Source organism: Schistocerca cancellata, chromosome 4 (genome assembly GCF_023864275.1).
Source record: "Schistocerca cancellata isolate TAMUIC-IGC-003103 chromosome 4, iqSchCanc2.1, whole genome shotgun sequence".
Lineage (NCBI taxonomy): Eukaryota > Metazoa > Arthropoda > Insecta > Orthoptera > Acrididae > Schistocerca > Schistocerca cancellata.
Window position 1 is genome coordinate 487182965 of NC_064629.1, and position 27617 is coordinate 487210581.

Here is a 27617-nt window from a genome sequence, read left to right on the forward strand (position 1 = left end):
AATACGGCCGTATTAACGGAGGTGAATATTTGTCCTCAAGTTTTTTGTTGGTACAGTGCACGATAGTCTCAATCACATCATCGGTAAATAATAGTTCCCAACTCTCTACAGGCGACATTTCACGTTTACAAGCAGCAGGCCCTTTCAGTCCCGCGCGTTCTCGTACAATATTGTGCTGTCTGCTGTCGTACACGAGATGAATGTGTGGCAGATTTACTCCATTTGAATCTGTTCTTGCCGTAAAAATAGTTCCCTGAGCTTTCTTCGTCTTCTTCACTAGAAGAAGAGCCTTCACTTAGCTCCATCTCTGAACCAGAAAGGTGTTCACTGTGTATCGAACCATGATCAATGATGTCATCAACATCTTCGTCTGGGCCATTTAGCTCTGTGTCTTCACCTTCTGAGTCAGTGCCTTCTTCCAACAGTCGTGCAATATCCTCATCAGGAAGAAAGCGAGTCATTGTTGTAAATATACTTAAATAAGAAGAAATTACTGTATTAGCATATTGTAAATAAATACTACGTAAAAGCACGCGTGGGGTCTACAGGTATCCCAACAATGAAAAACAGGCACTTACTGTTGCGAGAGCGCGGCGCACATCCACCTATTGCAAGCGTCAGCGGCACACTGAGAATACCTACAATGACGAGTCTGCAGTGCGCCAACAATGGAAATTATAAACCTAAAATGTAGCGTGGGGTCTGCTGAGACCCCACCCGTGTAGTCAAAGGTTAAGGTAAAACTCGTGTTCAGCAAGTAAGTATTCCAAATTCGTTATTTACGTTTTGTAAGCAAAAGCTGGCTTTTAGTTACTTATAGAGAATATGGTATATAGTCGTTCCAATATTCTATAGCGAATGATTTATAGCTTTGAATGAAATTTGCTGGCATGACTGGTGTGCCAGTCCATAAACAACTTCTTGTAAATTGTAATGCAAATATACGAGGGTTGTTCGGAAAGTAAAGAACGATCGGTCGCGAAATGGAATCCACAGTGAAAATCAAAACTGTTTTCTTTGCACATTTAGCTACACCTCCCAGGTACTTCTCTACATAGTCGCCGCTCAGCCTTAGACAGTTGTCGGAGCGATATACCAAATTCCCAAAACCATAGTCATAGTAGGCAGCCGCCTGTGCTTCTAATAGTTCCCTAGGCTGGTCTATAGCACCTAACCTGCGCCCAAGTGTTGTCTTCGTATCCATCGTTTCATGTGAACAGAGATGATACTCAGGACGAGCAAATTAGAGCTGTGTTGTGGGTGATTGAACACTTCTCATGGAAAAGGCTGCAGGAGCGTCTTCACTGCCCCTGCAGAGTGCGGCTGAGAATTGCCATGAAGAAGGAAGTGCGTGGCAGTTGTGTTAGGTGGGCTGCATTCATTAAGGCGAAGCCTCTCAGCGGGCCCTCCTACTTGGCGGGAGACATTGTTGTTCTAGGCACCTTTATCCGCTCACAGTGCACTTACAACTGAGAAGAGAGTCTTGTTGCGATCGACGGACATACTAGAGTCACTGCCCAAAACGTCTCTGAAAAGCCTCGTCGGAGTTTCACAGTGGTTTCCATTTCACGAGCGTTCGTTCCTCACTCTCTGCATAGCCCTCGCAGGAGACATTTTCAGTATCTTAGACAGTTCAGATGTTTTGACTTTTTTTTTCTTTTGTAAATGATTCGTATTCCTTTTAGCGTAGTGCATTGTACTCATAATAGCAATACTACCTGTGATTCGAAGAGAGGAAGAAGAGGTGAAACACTATGCAATGTGTGTGTGTGATGCATTTCTTTGGCCTTGTAGTCATTTTAATATTACCTCAGTGGTATAAAATTGTATGTAAGTAATTTAAATTTGTCACTGTTTTTACGCCGGAGAGAAAAGTCTTTCGGAAATAATGAATATCTCTGACTGTAATCTGAGGGTTGCACAATTTCTTTACTGCATATTCGACGATATTTTTTAATACTATGCTCTGATTCCGTGGAAGGACGAGGGGGTGTGTGGTGTAAAGCACACAACTGTCTGTTTCCAGCCTCTTCTATTTCTAGCACTGCGCTGTAGCTGACTGGAGATAAGGTGTACTGTGCTGTGTGATTGGTTAGAGATACATGGAGAGGAGGGGATTTTAAAGTTTTTCCACAAGCTCAATGGACTATTTCCACCGTCTAAGGTTTTTCATATCTTCTTTCATTTTTAATGCTGTTCTATGATAGTTGGGAGACAGAGTGGATAGGAGGGGAGGGAGAGGCAAGGGTGGATGGAAGGGTTAGGGAGTTGGAGGGGAGGGGGAGTGGGCATGGGGGTGATTTGGTGATGTCATGTGTAAAAGGTCTTTGATTCTGTCCCTGATCGTATGCAACGGCACTGCGTAGGTCAAAGTGAACAGGTTAGTTCCTTATAAAGCTGACTTAGAAGTGATTTTGGGCGTATCCGGAAGGAGTGTTGCAGGTCCATTACTTTTCACATGTATGTACACACACATCAAAAAAAGTTTTGCATCACCTCGGTTCCTGGAGTTACGCAACCTGTACAGAAAATTGGAATAGAGATTAAAGTAAACATCATTTCCACTCTTGTTATTGCTCATAAAAACCACACATCGCATGTTGTACCATCATACAGCGAGACCTTCAGAGATGGTGGTCCAGATTTCTGTAAACACTGATACCTCTAATACCCAGCAGCTCGCCCTCTTGCACTGATGCATGACTGTATTCGTCGTGGCGTACTATCCCCAAGTTCATCTTGGCACTGTTGGTCCAGATTGTCTCACTCCTCAACGGCGATTCGGCGTAGATCCCTCTGAGTGGTTGGTGGGTGACATAGTCCATAAACAGCCCTTTTCAATCTATCCCAGGCATTTTCGATAGGGTTCATGTCTGGAGAGCATGCTGACCACTCTAGTCGAGCGATGAAGTTATCCTGAAGGAAGTCATTCACAGGATGTGCACGATGGGGGCGCGATCGGTCGAACATGAAGACGAACGCATCGCCAATATGCTGCCGATATGATTGCACTATCGGCCAGAGGATGGAATTCACGTATTGTGCAATCATTACAGCGGCTTCCATGACCACCAGCGGCGTACGTCGGCCCCACATAATGCCACCCCAAAGCAGCAGGAAACCTCCATCTTGCTGCACTCGCTTGAAAGTGTATCTAAGGCGTTCAGCCTGAGCGTGTTGCCTCCAAACACGTCTACATCTACATCTACATCCATACTCCGCAAGCCACCTGACGGTGTGTGGCGGAGGGTACCCTGGGTACCTCTATCGGTTCTCCCTTCTATTCCAGTCTCGTATTGTTCGTGGAAAGAAGGATTGTCGGTATGCTTCTGTGTGGGCTCCAATCTCTCTGATTTTATCCTCATGGTCTCTTCGCGAGGTAGACGTAAGAGGGAGCAATATACTGCTTGACTCTTCGGTGAAGGTATGTTCTCGAAACTTTAACAAAAGCCCGTACCGAGCAACTGAGCGTCTCTCCTGCAGAGTCTTCCACTGGAGTTTAGCTATCATCTTCGTAACGCTTTTGCGATTACTAAATGATCCTGTAACGAAGCGCGCTGCTCTCCGTTGGATCTTCTCTATCTCTTCTATCAACCCTATCTGGTACGGATCCCACACTGCTGAGCAGTATTCAAGCAGTGGGCGAACAAGCGTACTGTAACCTACTTCCTTTGTTTTCGGATTGCATTTCCTTAGGATTCTTCCAATGAATCTCAGTCTGGCATCTGCTTTACAGACGATTGTCTGGTTGAAGACATATGCGACACTCATCGCTGAAGAGAACGTGATGCCAATCCTGAGCAGTCCATTCGGCATGCTTTTTGGCCCATCTGTAACGCGCTGCATGGTGTCGTGGTTGCAAAGGTGGACCTCGCCATGGACGTCGGGAGTGCAGTTGTACATATGCAGCCTACTGCGCACAGTTTGAGTCGTAACACGACGTCCTGTGGCTGCATGAAAAGCATTATTCAACATGGTGGCGTTGCTGTCAGGGTTCCTCCCGCCGCGCGGGATTAGCCGAGCGGTCTCAGGCGCTGTAGTCAAGGACTGTGCGGCTGGTCCCGGCGGAGGTTCGAGTCCTCACTCGGGCATTGGTGTGTCTGTTTGTTTTTAGGATAATTTAGGTTAAGTAGTGTGTAAGCTTAGGGACTGATGACCTTAGCAGTTAAGTCCCATAAGATTTCACACACATTTGAACATTTTTTGGTTTCTCCGAGCTATAATCCGTAGGTAGGGGTCATCCATTGCAGTAGTAGCCCTTGGGCGGCCTGAGCAAGGCATGTTATCGACAGCTCCTGTCTCTCTGTATCCCTTCCATGTCCGAACAACATCGCTTTGGTTCAGTCCGAGGCCTGGACACTTCCCTTGTTGAGAGCCCTTCCTGCCACAAAGTAACAGTGCGGACGCGATCAAACCGTGGTACTGGCGTCTAGGCATGGTTGAACTACAGACAACACAAGACGTGTACCTCCTTCCTGGTGGAATAACTGGAAGTGATCGGCTGTCGGAACCCCTCTGTCTAATAGGCAATGCTGATGCACTGTTATTTGCATCTTTGGGCGGATTTAGTGACACCTCTGAACAGTCAAAGTAACTGTGTCTGTGATACAATATCCACAGTCAACGTCAGGAGTTCTGGGAACTGGGGTGATGCAAAACTTTTTTGTTTAGTGTATAAATGACCTAGAATATAACATCCGAAGTTCCATGAGGCTTTTCACGGACAATGCTGTTGTATGCAGGGAAATGCCACAAAATGCAACAAAATTGTAGAAAATTGTAGCGAAATGCAGGAAGACCTTTAGAGGATCGACACTTGGTGCAGGGATTGGCGACTGACCCTTAACATAAACATATGTATCTTATTATGTATACGTAAACAAAAAGACCCATTATTGTATGATTACACGACTGTAGAACAATCACTGGAAACAGGTGTTTCCATAAAGTATCTAGGAGTATGCCTAAGAAGCGATTTAAAGTGAAAATAATACATAAAACGTATTGCAGGAAAGGCAGGTGCCAAAATGAGACTTCCATTGGAATAATCCTGAGGAAATGCAGTCCGTCGACGGGGATGGTAGCGAGTGAAACCCTCGTTTGGTCTATATTTGAATACTGCTCGTCAGTGCGAGACCAGTATCAGATAGGATTGATAAACGAAATAGAGAAGATACAAAGAAAGGAACGCGTTTCATTATAGGTTTATACAGTAATCACGAAAGCGTTACGGACATGCTCAGCCAACTCCAGCGGGAGACGCCACAAGAGAAACATCCTGTATTGTTGTGTGGTTTACTGTTTAAGTCCCGAGACCGTACATTCTTAGAAGAGTTAGCCAACAAATTGCTTCCACCTACGTTTATCTCACGGAAATATCATGAAGCTAAAACTAGAGAGATTCGAGCCAACACAGAGGCTTGCTGGCAATCGTTCTTCCTGCGAGCCATTCGCGACTGGATTAGGAAAAGGCGGAAATGACAGTGGTACACAAAGTAACCTCCACCATACGCCGCGGTGGCTCGCGGCATTACATGTAGATTTATATATATTATTACACTTCTTGTGACTCAGACAACTGTGGACAGTAATACATACATACACAGATATTAGTAGAACCGTAGTTTTCCTATGATTAGCTGGACGAAAAATTTAGTACATTTGCGTTTGATGAAACTGTATTCTTTTTGTTGTGTGCCATTAACAGTGGCCTGTAATGTCCTATGTTACTTGCTTGCTCTCCGAATGAAATTTTTGGGGGCTTCCTGGTAACTAGGCTGAAATAACAGAAACTTTTGTTCTGAAATGTTCGTCAGATAAAACATCGTTAAGATAGAAGATACTGAAAACTTGTGCTTGCTGTCTTCAGTCAGTAATGACTGAAAAAATTGTCTATATCTCAAAATTATAACTCATGTATCTCCACTAAAACTCTCCAGTTAACTAAAATAGTTGCTACAAATCTTTTGTTAGTAACATCACAGAAACAATGTTCACACTGGAAATAATTTTATTGTGTTTATACATGGGCAGGCACGAATACTGGGAGGAAAACAGCTGTACTGAAAATAACAATTAAAAAAAGCCTCCTGAAGCACTATTGAATTTGCAGTAGGGGCATTTCGCTTGTATCGTCCCATATTATACTGATATTGCGTGAAAGGTGAGACAAATCTCTGACCGGAAAGTCATAAATGCTACGACCCAAATGGACACGGAGTTCACTGATGCTGGCAAACTAAGTATTGCCATTTTGGTTCTAGAAGGAACTTTTTTGGCAAGTGTGTTTCGTTTGACATGGGAAACAGGCTGCTGCTCAAGATATACAGAAGTTGTTGACATATAATCATACTTCCAGACATACCTATCACATATCGAAGAGCAATCCACAGTTTTAAGAAGCTACATCTCAGTGATTCTTGTATTGATGTATACTATAAGAAGAGGAAGAATTTCCATTTGGACTGCTACAGTGTCACACCAGTCACGTTATTTGATTGCAGCTAATGAGAGACGGAGTGAATGCTGGTGAACTTCCAAAACACGTCGTGTGGCTGTGATACTCGACGTGTTCTCTCAACATATTTTTTAATGCCCGTGTGTCTCGCGTTTCCTTTTCTGAAACTGTGTTATTTATGTCAGCATGCTTGGAGAGAAAGCTACTTTAGACAATACACAAGGTCCAAAATATGCAGTGCATAAAATGTGGGGGGATGTACGTGCGCCAGTACATAAATCATTTCTATACATAGTAGTAACGTCGCACTATTTAGAGTTCATGGAAAATTGTAATGCCTAAAAGAGCCCGATCAAAATCGAATCATTGTGAGCCTATATAGGTCATTATGCTGTAAATATTTTTTTAAAAATGCAATTAATGGTTAAAAACGTAGTACAACACAGAAGAATGAGTGGTGTATGTGGTGATTGCGACATAAAAGTGGCCAAAACAGATTGGAAAGTTTTAAGAACTATTCAATTTTTTTTCCTCTCAATGAGCAAGGTGACGAAGTGGTTAGCACACTGAACAGGCATTCGAGAGGACAACGGTTCAGATCAGCGTCCGGCCATCCACATTCAGGTTTCCCGTGATTTCCCTAAATCGTTCCAGTTCTCATTTCGAATATAATAAATTTCCTCCAGAGCGAAAAGCTTCTGTTCACGAATCAGCTCGTGTGAAACTCAGCTTGTCCTTTCGTCACATCTATAGATAAAAGGTAACAGGCGGATTCCATATTCCTATATTTCTGTAAAACATTTGACACGACGCCGCACTGCCAACTGTTAACGAAGGTACAAGCTTTCGGAATAGGTTCCCATATATGTGAGTGGCTCTAAGACTTCTTAAGTAACAGAGCCCGGTATGTTGTCCTCTACGCAGAGTGTTCATTAGAGACAAGGGTATCGTCAGGAGTGCCCCATGGAAGTGTTATAGGATCACTGTTATTTTCTGTACACATAAATGATATGGTGGACAGGGTAAGCAGCAGTCTGCGGCTGTATGCTGATGATGCTGTGGTGTATGGGAAGCTGTCGTCGTTGAGTGACTGTAGGAGGATACGAGATGAATTAGATAAAAATTCTGGTTGGTGTGATGAATGGCAGCTATCTTTAAACGTAGAAAAATTTAAGTTAATGCAGATGAGTAGGAAAAACACACCCATGATGTTCGAATATGGCATTAGTAGTGAGCCAAGCGCAACGCTGCAAAGCGATATGAAATGTGATGAGCATGTAGGGATTGTAATAGGGAAGGTGAATGGGTTACTCCGGTTTATTGGGAGAATTTTAGGAAAGTGTGGTTTATCTGTAGAGGAGACTGCATGTAGGACTTTACTGCTACCCACTGTTGAGCACTGTTCGAGTGTTTGGGGTCCGCGCCACTTCAGATTAAAGGCAGACGTCGAAGTAATTCAGGGGGGGGGGGGGGCTGCTATACTCGTTGCCAGTAGGTTTGAAGAACACCCTAATGTTATAGAGAGGCTTCGGGAACACAAATGGGAAACACTGGAGGGAAGGCGACTTTCTTTTCGAGGAGCACTATTGAAAACCGGTATTTGAGGCTGACTGCAGAACTATTCTACTGACACCAATGTACATTTCGAGTAAGAACACAAAGATAAGATTAGAAGCATTAGGGCTCGTACCGAGACGTATAGACGGCAGTTTTTCCTCGCCCTACTTGCGACTGGAACAGGAAAGTAAATGACTAATACTCCGCCACGCACCATATGGTGGCTTGTGGAGGTATGTAGATGCAGATGGTTCCTTTGAAAGGGCGCGGCCGAGCTGGCAATACACGAATGGTTTTCCTCGACGGCCACGAATATTTCAGGCGGGTTTTTAAGGGTAGTCCTCGTCCGTGCGTTAGTCGAGACACGACCTTCAGACCGTTACCCGCAGTTGTCAGTTATAGCTTTATATGCCAGCTTTATGATGAAGAGCCTATCATTTCGCTAATGCTCATAGTTGGTGTTATATTTCGCATATAATTAACACTCGGCGTACAATTCGAAAAGCTTGCATTAAAAAATAAGAGTCACAATGAATTTGCGATTAGCGCATATTAGACCATGTATTTCTGCGTATAAAATTAAGTTAACATATTGAATTTTTGTGTAGACTTAGGAGGGGTCTCTATCCATCTTCGATCTCGAGAGAATTGAAGAAATTCCGAGATATCAAAACTAAGTTTTGGCAAATGACAGCACATAAAGAGAAATGTATTTTACCATGTGGTGCACTAGCGGAACTCTTTTATCAACTGTGATATTTGAGTAACTGCCGACTTTTGCAATGGAATGAAGTTATTTTTTAAGATTCGTCGGTAACTGGTGAAATTAGGGATAGTGGAGTTTTGTAGAAAGTTAGCGAAGAAATTATATATTAATATTTATCCGGAGAATGGACTTTTGCGTAAGCTTTTGACCTGAATTGTGCTCAGTTCCTCTTTTAATAAACCACTGCCTCAGGATTGTGTCGCATTTGCACTTCGTTGGGATCTATCTAGGTGACAGTGTTAAACCCCGCTCAGTCCTGACAAAAGAAGTAAAATTTAACATGGTAACAAGGGAAATGTAGGTGATATTCGAAATTCACCTATGATGAATGTGTGGTTTTCCGATTACAGCAAGTTTTAGTTTGTATAGGTCTAGCAAAAATGACCACAATGAAAAACTTATACGATTGTACCGTGAAGTAGCCTGTTTGTGAAAACTGACACATGAACATTACATAAAGAATAATGTAAACGAATATGGCGTGAGGCCGCATTGCTCGAGCTTTGAGGCAGCATCTATAAGTTCGCAAAAATATCGGACGTTCCGGTATTCTACATTACTTGCTTCATAGTGTTTAAATTTCAAGTAATAAGGCTTTAAAATTGCCTCCAAAACATGTTGTAAATGCCTATCAAGTCCGTATTTACTGTCAAGCTATAATTGGTGCTAGTTGGTTACTGTATCAACTAAAATGTTGCACACGAAAGCAGCCAGAAATTTATCAGTCTGACCCGAATGATTTTCAAATCCAGTACAGTAACTAAACCACATCTATACGCGAGTTACTCCACCAAGTCGTTCAGTGAGCTTCTTATAAAGAAGTGCTCGCCAAAATGTTCCGAGATGTTCACGAACACGCCGTATTGAGTTTTAAGTATGACAAGAAAGTTCACACATCAATAACTTTCAAACCTCGTCAATTAATATTTCCAAACTTTTACCAAAACCTCAATACTGTAGTCGTTTCATAAATACGATAATAGCTAATTTAAGCTTACTTTGAATAAGGCTCAGGGCTCATTAAATAAGAACAATATCTCAAAGTTAATGCTTTCATAGAGTTAATAAAGTTAATACAGTATGCCTGATACTTTCAGTCAAAAAGTATCTAAATAACGGGTTTTAATTGGGTCTTACACCCTAAAAACATTTAAGTATTTGAAAATAACTAATTCAGTACTATAGTAATATAGTAATACGTACTAAACTAGTACTAATATTTCGAAACTAATAATTTAACATTATGTATGTATGTACTACTCAATTTTATAAAGATTTTTAATATTGCCCTAAATGCCATTATTAGGGCTAGAGTGTCTTTAGATAGGTGCAAATGTCAACCGTCTGACTGGATTACTGAATATGTAGTCGTTGATGACTGGTCGGATATCCAATTCATCCAAAATATCTGGGTGGGCATGAAGAACAGCCAAGTTGTACAATCGCTTCTGTCCCATTGTTGATCCGATATATGACTTCAGACGTCTATGGTCGCTAAATGACCGTTCTGCTGTTGCTGTCGTGATTGGAACTAGTTGGGGAAGCTTAATGCATTTCACTACTTCACATAATATTTCTCCAACTGCAGGCCCTTGTGTAATATACTTTCTTACATCAAGCATGTTTTTTAAGCTCAGTTGTTTTTTATTTGCGATATCGGCTAACATATTCAAGTGTAGTCTCTCGATGTCTAGATCATTTTTTAAAAACTCAGTTGATTTTTCCAAATTTGTTTCACCTCTGTTTACTAAAAGTAAGCGCTCTTGTTCAACTGCAATGACCTGTGTGAGTCCAGTTGAAGCAAACCGCTCAGTAACGCAAGATTGCACCATTTCACAAACTTCAATGTAAATAACTTCGTTGTATTCCTTTGGGGTTTTGAAAGTGTGCCGTGAGCTGGCTTCGTTGTTTTCATACTTCGTTGGTATACTTCGATTCCGAGGAAGCGAGGGATCATCAACTTGTGAAGGTTTTTCTTTTAAACACAATTCCCAAAAGTGTTCAAAACTATGAAGCCTTCCATTCAATATACTAATCAAGTCCGCATATATTTTTTCCAGATCAGCAACACTCATATCAGAGCATTGAATTATTTCACTGACATCCTCTACTGGATTCACTACATGGCAAATAAGACGTAAAAAGAAATAAGTCTTGAATTGTAACATTGACTCAAGGTAGCCTGCACATTTGTAATTTGCCTCTGTTTTGTCCTCTGCAGAAAATGTTTCAAAAAACTCTAGAAGTTCTTCAAAGTTTTTTCAGTATTCTGAAGATACTAGAAGCTCGCATAGTCCATCGAGTCGGGCAAAGATGTCGTAGACCAGCTTGGTAGTTGGCGCTCTCACAGCGTATGCTTCTGAAAAGTCCCATCCTTTTGTTGGATTCCCTTACGGTGTTTATTAAGTCCTTGGCTAAAGCCATAATATCCCTCATAGACGTAAGATGGCGGAGACTGTCTACAACTCCCAAGTCTAAACTGTGACCAGTACAGTGCACATAATGTGCTTTTGGTTGTATATCCAAAACTACGTTTCTTAGTCCTTTGAACTTACCTCTCATATTCGAGGCACCATCAAAGCACTATCCTCTTAAGTTATCCACTGACAAATCAAGACGAGCAAAAACGTCTTTTAAAGTACTAAACAGAGTTTGTGATTCCTTGTGGGGGTCTCGTATAAACCAATTAAGTCTTCATTGTCGATTATGAATCATCGACAGTACGAATACAAAATGACGCTTGTTCGTGAATCGAAGAATCACTTGTTTCGTCAACTATAATAGAAAAATTTTCAGTCTTCTTGATTGAAGCCAATACCTTTCTCAACACAGACTTTCCTAGTAGATCAATGATCTCGTTTGGCATATCGAGGGACGTCCACTTATACCCCGAACGCCCTAACCAATCTTTAAAGTCAGGTATGTCATTCTTTCGTAGTTCCAACAATTGAAAGAAACTTGAGTTTACATCTTCGTGCCCTCTAATTGCTAGTCCTTGACGTCAGAAACTGCACGGTAGTAAAAATTGTCTCAAGACCTAAACGACCTTTCTTCATATCATTACCTAATTGTTAATTCAATTGGTAGGCCACACTTCGGTTAGTGATAGAATTTAGTTTCAGAACACCTTCTTTATGCGTAAACGTATTTTCATGAAGACGGAATTTTTCCAGAGCCTTTTCCCAGTTCTAAAACACTACGGAAGGAAATGCATCTTCTTTTTTTGGAGAAAATTGCAATAGATTTTTAGCATCTGCCTCTTTGCAGGTTTTGCAAAAAACTTTTTCCCCAGATGCTTCATATTCTAGCCATTGATCAACTTCTGAAATGATCTTCCCTTACCGGATTGTCCAGGTTTCGGCTGTGAACGGTTCTCACCTGAAGACGACGAAGTAATTGACTACACAATAAGGTTGACTTGCAGTAAAATCAACTTCCAAGGACGCCTTTTTGGTAACAAATTTATCCATTGCAAACTTAATTCACAATACACTAAGAGACTAAAGTAAACGAATAAAATATAGTCATATAAAATTGTCCACAAGACACTAAAGTCGGAATACTAAACACGTCTGCAGCATGCACTGAACTATCCACACTGAATGACTGCGACAGCAGAGTGGGCTTTATATAGCCGCGGCGCCGTAATGTCTCGAAGCGTCAAGGCGACGTGAGGCGGAGTGTTCCAGGTGCTTCTGCTCCAGTCCTTTGATGTACCGCGACCGCAGCGCTGGCATGCCGGCGCCAGACTTTACCCGGAGATTCGCGCACCGAGTCAAATTCTAAGTGCGCCCACAGCACCGTAACACTATCATGATTCATACCACTCGTTTCCAGTTAACCTGCTTATTACCAAAATAATTATTTGTCTTAACCCATTACTGAATGTATTTTAAAAGGTAACTACCGTCAAACAAGGAAAATAAAAAATTCCAACATAATTTTGTGATTTTACAAAGCATAATATAACTAATAATTTTCTTAAATATTGGAGGGGCTCTGCCCCCCCCCCCCCCCTCCAACCGACTTTTTAAGCGGGCTCGGCCCCCCTTCAGGCCTCATGGAGTCGGCGCTTATGATGACAAATCAAGTTGTTGTGGACTCCTTAAATACTATCATTACATGATCGTTTAATGCAATATATTTTCACGCATTACTAGACTTCTTAGACAACAGTAATACAATTTGAGATTGGACTTGTTAAGTCATATCTTCTGGTATACACTAAGAAAGAAAACCAAAATAGAATCGAAAATAGCGAGCAAAACATTATATTTTGGAATCTAATAACTGTTGAAATAATGACACAGAGTAGACGTCAATGTGCATATACATAGTAATAAATAAATAGTATATCTTAATAATATGTGTAAATTTTCAAACAAATGTAGAATGTTCAAATGGAGACACTGAATTTTATCTATATCTTCACTTATAGGAATGGAAAGCCTTCAAACATTCTGAAATAATTGTACTGGTACCTGCACTGCTTGGACTCAAGGGAAATCTGGAAATGACACTAGCGTCCCGCCTATCAACTGAGGCAAATCTGGGACATATGAAAGAGCGCAGAGAAAAGTGGTCAATAATCTTGGGGAATTTAGCACTTGTGCAAGTAAGTACTTTTATTTAAAATGTGCATTATCCCAGTCTCACTGCTGTCTGATTAACAACCCGATCCAAAACGAATATAGCTAATACAAATATGCTGTATATATCTGCTTATTTTTTACACTCGCTAATAATGCGAGAACTCTAAGTATGTATCATCTCTTTATCTTTAAATTTTTAAACTTTTCTTTCTTAAACTTCAATATTCTTATTTAGTTTGTAGTTATTTGTGATATATTTATCTGTATAGTATTCTGAAGAACGGCACTAGGTATCTGAAAATGGTAAAGAAATAAAGCTTCTTTTGTGCAAGTGGTTGCTGATTTTTTCAATAAATACACTTACTGCTGCTGAAGACGGATATAGTACTAAATGTAATTATGATTTGTTCGGTTTGTTACCCCAATCAGCTTTGTTTCTGTGAAAATACCTTCATAGCAATGAAAGTGACTATAATACGCAATCAGTCTAACGTGGAAGGATCCAGTTTCTCGTAGGAGCCTGTGTACAGAAACAGGCACTGGGGTGAGGCAGCCGTCTCTGCAAGAACAGCTCACTCTGACGTCGTTGTGCCGCTCTTCCGCTGTATACAGAGAAACCACACACGACACCTACTCTTATTCACTAAATCGGTTGCTGCTGGAAAAACAAACCCCAGACATAACCGATCAGAGCTGAATGCAGGTTTGGTAGCATAGGTTTTACTGGGCATTACCTTTTTTAACAGTACCGTGAGTAAATGCAACAACTTTGTTCCCAAATAAGACCGAGAGCACATGCTGTCAACAATTGCACTCCTGCCAGTCTTGAGCGATGCCAATTGAATCCAGCTCTGTTTCCTAAGTCTCTCTCCCATCTGTCCGCTGGTTTTCCTCTCGATCTTTTTTAGTTCACTGAACTCCAATCTAGTATCTGTTTTGACCATCTACCATACTTCCTACGAGCGACATGACTAGTCCACTACCATTTCAAAGTATGTATTCTTTCCATTATGTCACTAACCTTTGTTGTATGTCTGATAGTTACTGCCTGCTTTCTGTCTTTCTATGTGTAGCCTAACATTGATCTTTCCATTCCTCTTCGGGATACTCTGAGTTTTCCAACAACGAACACATTTAATGTCCATGTCTCACAGACCTAAGTCATTAGTGGTAGTCTACATCAGTCAAAAACTGCTGCCTTCAGCGGAGCTGACATCTCAGACTTGAAAATTGAAGAATGTCTCCCTTAAGCTTGCCAACCAAATTTAATACATCGACATATTTCTAGTTTCGAGTCCCCTTTCATACCTGCAAGTTGAGCCAGAAAGACATGTTGTGTAACACTTTGCAGTTGTCTACTTCCAGCATCTACAGTGCGGTGACAAAAGTCATGGGGTACCTCCCAATACGTGTCGGACCACCTTTTGCTCGCCGTAGTGCAGCAACTCGACGTGGCATGGACTCAACAAGTCGTTGGAAGTACCCTGAGCCATGCTGCCTATATAGCCATCCATAACTGCGAACGTGTTGCCGGTGTAGGATATTGTGCAGGATATTATATCCTATAAATGTTCCATGGGATTCTTGTCGGTCAATCTGGGTGGCCAACTCATTCGCTCGAATTGTACAGAATTTTCTGCAAACCAATCACCAAAAATTGTGACCACTGACATGACATCGTTGTTTGGAAACATGAAGCCTATCAAGGCTGCAGATAGTCTCCAAGTAGCCGAACATAACCATTTCCAGTCATCAATGGTCGGTTCAATAGGACCAGAAGATCCAGTCCCTTCCATGTAAACACGGACCAAGCCATTATGGAGCCACCAAGAGCTTGCACAGTGCCTTGTTGACATCTTAGGTCCATTGCTTCATGGTGTCTGCGCGACACTCGAACCCTACCATCAGCTCGTACCAAGTGAAATCAGGACTCATCTGAACAAGTCACGGTTTTCCAGTCGTCCAGCGTCCAACCGACATGGTCACAAGTCCAAGAGAGATGCTGAAGGCGATTTCGTGCTCCTAGCGAAGGCACTCGCAGCGGCCGTCGGCTGCCGTAGCCCATTAACGCCAAATTTCACCTCACTGTTCTAACGGATACATTCGTCGTACGTCCCACATTGATTTCTGCAGTTCTTTCACACAGTGTTGCTTGTCTGTTAGCATTGAGAACTCTACGTCCACCCCACTACTGTTGATCGTTAAGTGAAGGCCGTCGGTGACTGCGTTGTCCGTGGTGAAAGGCAATGCCTGAAGTTTGGTATCCTCGGCACGCTCTTGACACTGTGGCTTTCGGAATATTGAAAAAAATGGTTCAAATGGCTCTGAGCACTATGGGACGTAACATCTGAGGTCATCAGTCCCCTAGAACTTAGAACTACTGAAACCTAACTAACCTAAGGACATCACACACATCCATGCCCGAGGCAGGATTCGAACCTGCGACCGTAGCAGTCGCGCGGTTCCGGACTGAGCGCCTAGAACCGCTAGACCACCGCGGCCGGCGGAATATTGAATTCCCTAACGATTTCCGACATGGAACATCCCCTGCGTCTAGCTCCAACTACCATTCCGCGTTCGAAGTCTGTTAAATCCCGTTGTGCGACCATAATCACGTCGGAAATCTCTTCGCGTGACTCACCTACTGAATCACTTGAGTACAAATGACAGCTCCGCAAGGGCAATACCTTTCTACACCTTGTGTACGCGGTACTCTTGTCAATTGAATATGTGCATATCGCTATCCCATTACTTTTGTCGCCTCAGTGATGTCCAGTATCCATTCATTCCTCAAGATGTTGGTTTTGTCATTTTAGAGCGACTTCAAACCAGAGTAACGGAAGTTTGCTAACTAATATTTGAAATTCTTGTATACTATTTGCAATCAGAACAATATTATCAGCAAATCTCAGCTTATTTAATCTCTTTCTTGGAACTTGAATTACCACTATTTTTGCAAATTAATTTAGACCTAGATTTTTCTACGACTATTAAAAATAGTTCTGGAGCCATAGAATAACCTTATATTAAACCCTTCAACAAAACTCGCAAATGCTGTGGAGGTTTCGTATATGTCATACGAGATTTTAGTACAACACTGATTTACGCCTTATTCTTCACAGGCTCAAACACAGATTGGGTGAGTGATCGAGTCGAATGCCTTTCCTGTATTAGGTTTGAGGAACACTTCCTTATGGCCAATGATTAATAGCCTGCGACATTCGAATATACATCAGCTACATGACTCTCAGAGGACAACTTCATCATATCAAATCAAAAAGGGAAAACTTTAATTTCATATTAGTAAACTTCAGGAGTATCCATGGTACGGTCGCGGAACTAGTATCGCTTGTGACAGTTGATAATTCCCACATAATTTTGGGAACAGACTTCTGGCTGAAACCGGAAATGAATAGCAGTAGATCCTAATATCATACTGGAATATACAGGGTGTTTGTAAATTAGTTATACAAAAGTAACCTTTACATGTGAAAAGGGTACATAACTTACAGAAATGTTTGATACAGCACAGAACGCAGTATATCTTCAAGTTTTATTCCCCACTGGTAGTTCCCGACGTTCCCGTTAGGTTGGATGCGCGAATGAGTCATTCCAACAGTCATCATGAGCTCATATGATGGTGTACACCATGCACGGTGTTATTTATGCTTTCATGAATCCAAATCTGCTACTGCAGCTCAGATACAATTAAGGACTAAACCATCACCTCAGAGACAAATTGTTTTAACTGGTATAATCATTTCATCTAAACTGACTGATTACCACATAGGACACCGGGTCAGGGTCGGCAAGCAGTCTCTGGCTCAGCAGTTGAACAAGTTCAGCAGTCTACTAACATTTGCAGTCCGTGGACAGCTTAGAGCTGGATATGACTACTGCTACAATTTGGAAGGTGTCACGGAAAAGCCTGTCATTCAAACTCTGTATGTTGGAACTGTTGCAAGCTTTAACAGAAAATGATATAGGAAAACGAACTGAGTTTTGTGTAGAAATGTTTAACAAAATGCAGACTGTAGATTATTTTCTTAATTAAATTGTGTTCAGTGATGAAGCCACCTTCCACACCTGCGATAAAGTGAACCGGCATAATGTTCGGATATGAAATGAGCAGAACCACATCATGTAGCCAACGGAACTCGCCTGACGTAAATGGTTTTTGCGCTGTAAGATGTAACAAGATTTACGGTCCTTTCTCTTTTGCCGAGTCAGCTGTGACTGGCATATCGTACCTGGATATGATTGAATATTATCTAATGCCTCAGTTACTACAGAAAATGGGTACAGCATTTATTTTCCAGCAAGACGGTGCGCCACCATATTACCGTCGTCGTCGCGTATCTCCGTAGGAATGTGCCGACTTGGACTGGACGTGATACAACAATATCCTGGTCACCACGTTCTCCTCATTTAACCCTAGCGGTCTTCTGTGTATGGGGTTACATTAAAGACATGGTGTTCGTTCCGCAGCTTCCCGGAAACATCGACGAGATGCGACAATGGATAACACAAGCAGCTGCCACTATACATAAAGACTTACTTCATAGGATTCGGTAGGAAACTGATTACAAATAGGACATTTGAAGTGTTACAAAAGATAATCACTTTGAACGTTTGTAAGAAAAAACTTGAAAATATATTGCATTCAGTGCTGTATCAAACGTTTCTGTAAGTCATCTACCTTTCTCACAATGAAAGGTTATTTTTGTACAACTAATTCATAAACACTTCGTATATCTCAAGGATCGGTTACACGTCAATAATGGCGGTGTATTTATTGTAATAACATAAGATATAGTATCTAAAGAGCTTATTACTGATTCCGAATGTGATATAATCTAGGTGATGTTAAATATCAAAGGTGCGTCCAACATGGTAATCAGACGATTTTATAGACCAACTGAGTCAGGAGATGCAATGTTTGTTCATTTAGACACAATTTGGCGAATATCGTGGGTAAGTTTCCTGATCATACTATTCTAATAGAGGGGGACTTAAATTTGCCAGCTATAGACTGGGAGAGCCATGCAATTAAAACTGGTGTCAGGGACAGATAATCACGCCCTGTCGTTCTGAATGCATTCTTTTTAAACGTACTGGGAGCAGAGAGTTAGAGAAGCAACTGACGAAGGCAATGTCTTAGACCTCCTCCCAACTAAAAGAACCGAACTATTAGACTCGACTTATGCTGAGGAGGACGTAAGTGACCACTAGGCTCTCATAGCATACTTGGCTATGGGTCTTAAAAGGAATGTTAAAGAAGGTAAGAAAATATTCTAATGAAGTAAAACACCTACACACCACAGGTACTGAACGCCGCCCTGTGGCACTGTCGGCACTTGAAGCGGTAAGGGAAATATACAGGGTGAATCAGGAGGAAAGGTACATCCATTGACGGGTGACAGTATTGGTGATACTGAACAAAAACCTTCAAAGGAACATTTCATTTACTATCACCTGCATTTGTTCCGTTCCCCGCTGTTTTCATCAGTTTCTAAGAAACAGTCACTTTGCAAAGGACAGATTGTTAAGGCCAGCACTTGAGAAGGGCAGATTGTAATGGCCAGCGGCTGAGAACAAGAATTTCAGAAACGACGTTGCTTGTCAGCTGTTCGCGTGCTATTGTCGTATGTATGGAAAGGGATTGAAGGATAGTGAAACAGCGAGTAGTTGACAAAGTGTTGGACGTCCAGGTCTCATCACACAACATAGAGGTCAGAAACTTGCACCTTTTCAGGACAGCTGACGATCTGTGAAAGATCGTATGCTGGTGTAAGCACAAGTGTTTTGGAGTATACCACTCCAAAAAATTGTTAAACACGGATGACCAATACCCATTCACATGTTGACTCAACAACATCAATTATGACAGCAGTGGGTATGGGATCATCGAGGCTGAACCATGGGTCAATGGAAATTTGTTAACTGGCCTGATGAATCTTGTTTCTTATTACACCACCTCAGTGGTCATTTCTGGATACGTATCATGCAGGTGAATGGCGTTCCGAAACATACATCGCATCACTCATGCAGGCTGGCAGAAGAGCGGTAATGGCAGTATTATGCTGCAAAGGACATTCACACGGGCTTCAAAGGGACCTGCAGTAATACTTGAAAGTAGTGGGACAAAGACAGCATGGTCCACTCTGCATTGTCGCCAAATTTATTCAAGATGTAAGATCCGAGATGGCGGCCATAGATATGCCAACATCACAGTGACTTCATGGTGGGAGTTCAAATTTTCCCGGAAGAATAGATCAGTTGGGCTATCTCCACTAACGTTACTCCACCCCCTGCCCTCTCCCTTCCCTCCCCAAACCATCTCGAAACTGGCGGGAAAGGACTTAGTCTGTGCTGGGGTTCTGGATGGGGTGGACAAAATCTTTCTTTTTTATGCATTGTTCATTCAAACAAGCCCCACTCACCTCCCCGCCCTTCCGTCATCTGGACATTGTAGGGAAAAGGGCTCAGTCTCTCCTGGGCTGCCAGATAGGGTGGACATAAATCTCTATTTTGTATGCATTGTTTATTTAAATAATTTGATTTGTTATAGGCAGTAGCACCATCCAGTGTGTTTACCTTGAAGTCCAGAGTCCAACTGACTAAGTTCACAACATCACCACCACAGGGCACTGTCAGCCCTCCCTCTCTCCCCTCTCTTGATGTAATTCCAGATGGCGGTCTGGGGAAAAATAGCGGGAAAAGGACTCAGTCTGTGTCTAGCTGCTGGTCTGACAGGATGCACGTAATTGTTTACTTTGTCTACTAGTGGTCAATGAATGAGATGTCTGTGCTGAAGAAAAAGGACGTTAACTGGTATATTAGCTGTAACCACACAGCTGCAGACTGTATCGATAGCTACCCAAACAATATTTAGAAAGCAATGACTTTTGGTGAATGTGTGAATAAGACAAATACACTTCATCAAATAATAAAGATGCAGCAGAATGGGGCTAAGTTACACTTCACAAACATACTGATAAATGAGTGTGCTGTAACTGCACATCATTCGATAAGAATCGAGCTAGTTTTCCAAAGTGCAAGAGTCAAGACGTTCTCCCCAGAGTATCCGTGTCCACTGGAAGAGAGGCCATTCACCAGGTACAGAGCACTGCCACACCGTAGCCACAGGGGTGGTAGCGCACGTTACGCAGTAAATACCTACAGCCTTCCTCCATCCCATCCCCAGCAGACAGACACCCTTTGTCATTGAACACGAACTGCTTCGGGAGATATGAAATCTGGTGTTTAGTCAATGAGTGGAATATTGTCAAATACATAACCTGAAGATGACACAGAAACTAAATGCACCACTTCACAAAGAGAGAGAGAGAACGAGAGAGAGAGAGAGCCTTGCAGATGACGCACAAAAATAATTATAAACTATTTGTGATTGTTATTCGGAGGAATACCATCACTACCACACTTGAACACGGAGTCTAAAAGTAAAAGATCGGAGCCCACTTGTGAAACCACCCCTGAGACACTTCTCATGCTTTTGTGGGAAATACCCCTGTCTTTGAGCACGAGCTGCTTCAGGAGTTACTAAATCCTATTGAATATGTCTCTAAACGCACTTTCAAAAAAATCGCTGCACAGTCATTCACCTCTGTTTTGCAGTGTATGCTGACGACCTAGAATACTGATTCTAAAAAGGTCGCAGCACAGTTGTGAAATCACCCCTGATACACTTTGCGAGCTTTTGTGAGAAATGCCCTTGACTTCGAGCACGAGCTGCATCAGGAGCTACTAAATCCAACTAAATATGTGTTTAAATACACTATAAAAACAGATCGCTGCACAGTACTTTGCATTAATTTTGCAATGTATACTGCCACACTCAACATGAACTCACCGCTGCACTCATGTGAAATCCCCCTGAGACACATCACACGTTTTTGTTGAAACAGATCCCGAAACCGTTATCAGCTGCAAATCGATGTTATTTGGAAGTCGAAATAAATATCTCTGTAACTCTAATTAGGATGCTCACAACTTTTCGAGTTTTAGTTGCTTGTCTCACGGCACTGCCACAGACAAAAAATTTCTGAATCCTACAGCTGCTGTGGTGTTCATCACTTTTCTGAAACAGTGAGAGCACTTAGTTTATATTTGTTGCTGCTGGAGTCAGGGACGTTATTTCCCTTACTTCTCGAAGCACAGACAGGAAAATCAGAACAATTACACAAAGAGAATTCTAAGCACTGTCCAATAGACGAGAAAAATTGCTGGAATTTTCGGTGAATTTTCGATGTTCTATAGCTGCTGGTCTGGAGATGCTCTAAAGTCACAATGGTGGGTGAGGAACAGCATCCCGCTTGACCAAACTAGAAGAGGATGGTCAACTTCGATTTGTCTCAGAACATTCGAACAAGCCATCATGTGACTCTCAGACGTCACAGAACTTTCCGTAGATACCTTGCCCCATCTTGATCAAACCAGTCTGTAGAGGCTCCTATGATCTGCACAAAGGATGTCTTGTGACACTATGATGTCATGGAAGATCTTGTGAATGGAGCATTCTTATTGGTTATTACTTAATTTACCCACCAAACAGCTGCTGCTGCTATTGTGGTAGCACTGTCCGCCATTTTCTGTAGACAGTCAAATTACGAGACTTTTGTGGCAAAACTATTTGGTACAGATCTAAGAAAATGTATACAGAAGTCGTATTTCACTGGCAGTTAAACTGAGCAAAAGTGGTCTACAGATCATAAAATATGGAAACTATCGTAAAAGGTACTTCCTCAATTACACTGCTGTGCTATTGTCTAGGAAAGCTATAATTTTTCGGCGCGAAACCCACTGCTGCTGCTGCCGGTGTAGGAGCGCTGTCTGTCATTTTCTGCAGAAAGACCAATTACGAGACTTTCAGCGGGAAAACTATTTTGTACAAACTGAAAAAAAAACATACAGCAGTCATATTGCACTGACAGTTAAACAGTGCAAAAGTGGTCTACAGGTCATGAAATCCGGGAACTATCACCAAAGACACTTCCTAAATTTCTTGCTCTGCTGCTGTCAGGGAAAGCTAGAATTTTTTCAGTGTAAACCGATCTCGAACCAGGCTATATCATTGCAGATCATATCACTGTAGTAAACAAAATTCGGTATGCTGCACCATACCAAAAAATCACTTCTGCTTCCTGCATACAACTATCAACCACCAGACTCTTGTACATATACCGCGAAAACAGACAAATAAAAAATAAAAAAAATCACAAGCACCTTATATAGTCCTCGCAGCACTAGATATTTCCCGCAAGGGCAGTCAGTCATCCACCGTGGCTAATGGTCAAGAGTCAATTGACCTCATACACACTGCTGACACGTTATCAGACCAGCCCTCAGGGGACTGCGGCCATTCTGTAAACTGCTGTACAAAGTCTAGGCTGGTTCCCCTTGGCACCAAGGCGCTAACGCTAATGTTTCTGACCTTGAACTGCTTGCTTGCTTGCTTCTAGGATTAAAAGAAATTATGTATTTCCACATGGTTTGCCAGAATATCATACCACATACGTGATAGATCTCGATATCAAGCCCTTAGCAATATGCAACCGATCACTAGCACTGTATAACTCCGAAGATAAAGAGTGGAAATTGTATCTCCAGAAACCCAAAACTTTAGCGAGGTGCAGCGAGGTAGAAAGTGCAGCAAACCACTAGGAAACTGGAAACTTATCTCGTCTGCGAATACATTTAGATAAAAACTCGGAAAAAAGAGGGACCTGGTAGCTCCACTCGTATTTTTTAACGAATACAGATGTCAATGATACAACAGATTCCATATCATCCTTCTACTTTACGATGTCAACTAAAGTGTTTCTCATGTCTAGAGACCCAGCCAGCAAACGTCTCTTTCACCATCTAGATGACACAACACACACAACAATCGATGTTCTCTCAACCAAATAAAGGTGGGAAATATGTAGAAGCAGTCAACAAGTCAATCTACGTGAAGGGGAATACGTTTCCAGCGCAAATACACGCTCATATTGATCTCAAATTTCCACGGAGAACACATGCGATCACGAAGGCTTCCCAACACATAATGAGTATTGGTTCGCTATTCAGCCGCCTAGAGGGTGACACAGTTAGGTCAGTTACATTCCTGTAGCCCAGTTGGCCTGTCTAGTTTCCCCAGCTCCCGTCGTAAGACGGAAATGTCAGTCGTTCTGGCCAAATGCCACCGCCAATAAGTGCAGAATCGTCCTAGGAGACAAGCCATATGTATTTTATCACCATACTTGCAATTAAATATTACGATTACAGCCTCAATTCGACGACATCTACTTCAAATCCATACCTCCCCTTACTTCAGGACATAGTTTCTTTACACATGTCAGAACATTGGTCACAGTAAATACACTTTATAAGTCTACTGATCATGGCGAATTTATCGCATATTCCCTACTAAGTATAATACGTCAACAATAAATGAATACCGCTGACATCAAACAATACTGAGCAAAATTCCGTGATGGATGAACATGTCTCATTTGTTTTCCTTGCGACTGGTACCACTGTGTCTTAGGAAGAGGGACATAATCGACTTATAAGCGACCAGCTATTAAAGAAACACGATCACAACTCCCATGTTACTGTCACCATGTATAACAATCAGTCTTGGTTCTACCAGCACACACAAGTACCACTAAAGATATCCATGTTAAAAACCGTACAAGCTCTATGAATCGAGGTGTGGTATTCCTTCCCAAAGAAGTGGTCTTCCACACAAATACAGTGGCATTGAATATAGACCGTGATTGTGCGGTGTGCACTAACAGTCCAAAAGTGAGAAAGGGCGTCGCCGACTGTGTAAGCTCATAATAAAACCACCAAATTTAGGAAGTGATTCTGCTGAGGAATGTGATAAGAAGCCGGTATTTGCAACTCCCTCAGGCCGCTGCTAGATATTTCTCCAGTATTTGTAACACATTCTATTGCAATGCCACAACAGAGGTTTTGCGAATATCTACTGGGTTATAGGCGATGGAGGATGATGGTTGATTGAGAATGATAACATACAGTAGAAATGACTCTGAGCACTATGGGACTTAACATCTATGGTCATCAGTCCCCTAGAACTTAGAACTACTTAAACCTAACTAACCTAAGGACATCACACAACACACAGTCATCACGAGGCAGAGAAAATCCCTGAACCCGCCGGGAATCGAACCCGGGAACCCGGGCGCGACATACAGTAGACGGTGTCCTATGTGACGGATCACTTAAAAAATACAACACTAGATTGAGGTCATAAGAAATGTACAATATACACTGGCTTTTCAGATCTGTAGTGTTACACTTTCCGGTAGAAATGCTATCTGTGATTTGGAAGCAAATCTTTCCATTCAACCACATACCTGCGTTGGATCCTATGGAGTCGTCTCTTAATGATAACAGCCACTGGTTAAACGTATTTGTGGCACACTTATATCTCAAAACGAGTCACCCTTTTCGATTCTATCTGCCACAGCAAAGCTTAAATGGGGTTTTTAGACAACCCCTATGCATACTGTAAATGTTCCTCACTCTCTGCAGCTTTGTCCAAGTGATCGTTCCAGTTTAAGGCGGAACTGAGCAGAAGCTGGAGGGCGCTATATCTAAAACCTTCTGCGACCCTTCGAAAAACAGGGTGAGCTGAGTTAATGCAACAGCGCTATCATTTTTGAACATTCAGTGGAAATGGGAGCATGTTGTCGTAGCTCCACCAGCTGTGTACAGTGTGTAAGGCCAGCGCCAAACGAAGCTTCCTCCTGCAACACAAGGTAGCAGAGAAGAGAGTACATACAGTTACAGGAACTGTGAAAAGGATGAGGTTTTTCCTACTGCATTACGATATGGCTCGAAACTAAATACAGGTATTGCAGTCCGAAGGAGATCTGCTTACCTCAGTCTGCAGTCATATCTATCGAACCATACATCTTCTCTATCATCCTTCGTTTCTACCATCCAAAAGAGAAAACAACTACAAACTATAAAACCTCTGCTAACATCAACCAACAGATAACTCGATATATATCCACCAGCTGTGTACAGTGTGTAAGGCCAGCGCCAAACGAAGCTTTCTCCTGCAATACGCGCAGTACTCGCGGTACTCGCATATCCCAAAGAGTATCAGTCGCAATAGTCGCTCTTGACGGTACATGAGTCATAATATTATCTGTTCAGAAGACATAGTAATTGCATATGGCGCCTTGCTAGGTCGTAGCAAATGACGTAGCTGAAGGCTAGTGTCTCTGAAAATGAGAGCGTATGTAGTCAGTGAACCATCGCTAGCAAAGTCGGCTGTACAACTGGAGCTAGTGCTAGGGAGTCTCTCTAGACTAGACCTGCCGTGTGGCGGCGCTCGGTCTGCAATCACTGACAGAGCGATATATAGAGCGATATATATATATATATGAATCAAATACCGTCAGTGTGCTGGTGCTGAGCATATGTGACAACCCTATTCAATATACAGGTATGGATCTATTGGAGCAGGTGACCATTGATGCAAGTCACCTTCAGAAATCAGTGTAAAGTTTCATTGCCTGTGCTGTAAGAGGACCATATCCCAAAGAGTATCAGTCGCAAGCGAGGGTTTGTTGTTTGATACATTGTTTTTTCTGCTGTAAAACATCCAACCAGTGCATGACTACAGCTTTGTACACCACCATTTCTTTTTTCACCACAGCTTCGAGGTCTGTGTCAGGTTCTAAATTGACATTACCACATTTTGATCCAATGGCTCTCACAGAAAACTGGACATCAAACAGTGTAAATTATGCTGCTGCTCCCACAACACACAGGATGATGATTGAAATAAAAGTCACAACATATGGACACTGCAAAACATTTGTCATATTTTGTCGCATTTCCTAAGAGCTGTCCTAAGGTTACTGATGACCTTTACATTTAAACTCATCTTTCACAGTGACAGGGTAGCAGATGGCTCAGTATTCTGTTTCAACTGATTCCTCATATTGTGGTCATGTATGCAGTCTCTATTTTGGTGCTAGCCATCCACAGAAGGTGTTGCCACTCCAACTAGAGTCTTTCTCCATCTCAAACAAGAGTTGCAGCCAGTCATTATATGGTAATAAACAGTATACCAGTGGGCAGATGAGGTGGTAAAGACACCATCACTGTACTGTAATAAGCATCAAAGTCGATAGAGCGATCAATTTTAGCAGTTTTACCAGTTTCTCTCCCATACTTCCAACGCCGACCAATGACACAGCAGCATGCTTACCAGTTTCTGTACTATTGCTAAACGTCCCTTCACTACTTTGTGTGTGTATATATATATATATATATGGAAGTAAATTGGACAGCAGTATACATATTTCTAGCACTCCAATTACACTCCTGGAAATGGAAAAAAGAACACATTGACACCGGTGTGTCAGACCCACCATACTTGCTCCGGACACTGCGAGAGGGCTGTACAAGCAATGATCACACGCACGGCACAGCGGACACACCAGGAACCGCGGTGTTGGCCGTCGAATGGCGCTAGCTGCGCAGCATTTGTGCACCGCCGCCGTCAGTGTCAGCCAGTTTGCCGTGGCATACGGAGCTCCATCGCAGTCTTTAACACTGGTAGCATGCCGCGACAGCGTGGACGTGAACCGTATGTGCAGTTGACGGACTTTGAGCGAGGGCGTATAGTGGGCATGCGGGAGGCCGGGTGGACGTACCGCCGAATTGCTCAACACGTGGGGCGTGAGGTCTCCACAGTACATCGATGTTGTCGCCAGTGGTCGGCGGAAGGTGCACGTGCCCGTCGACCTGGGACCGGACCGCAGCGACGCACGGATGCACGCCAAGACCGTAGGATCCTACGCAGTGCCGTAGGGGACCGCACCGCCACTTCCCAGCAAATTAGGGACACTGTTGCTCCTGGGGTATCGGCGAGGACCATTCGCAACCGTCTCCATGAAGCTGGGCTACGGTCCCGCACACCGTTAGGCCGTCTTCCGCTCACGCCCCAACATCGTGCAGCCCGCCTCCAGTGGTGTCGCGACAGGCGTGAATGGAGGGACGAATGGAGACGTGTCGTCTTCAGCGATGAGAGTCGCTTCTGTCTTGGTGCCAATGATGGTCGTATGCGTGTTTGGCGCCGTGCAGGTGAGCGCCACAATCAGGACTGCATACGACCGAGGCACACAGGGCCAGCACCCGGCATCATGGTGTGGGGAGCGATCTCCTACACTGGCCGTACACCACTGGTGATCTT

At 42.6% G+C, this 27617-nt stretch overlaps 1 protein-coding gene across 1 annotated transcript in view; it reads left to right on the forward strand.

Moving 5' to 3' along the window:
* The window catches only part of LOC126184273 (solute carrier family 41 member 1-like), a 180135-nt gene that overhangs the window by 16290 nt on the left and 136228 nt on the right, over positions 1–27617 (forward strand). The window contains exon 2 of the mRNA XM_049926646.1: positions 13219–13395. Coding sequence (XP_049782603.1) covers positions 13219–13395 — 177 coding nt within the window. The remainder of the gene's footprint in view (positions 1–13218; positions 13396–27617) is intronic.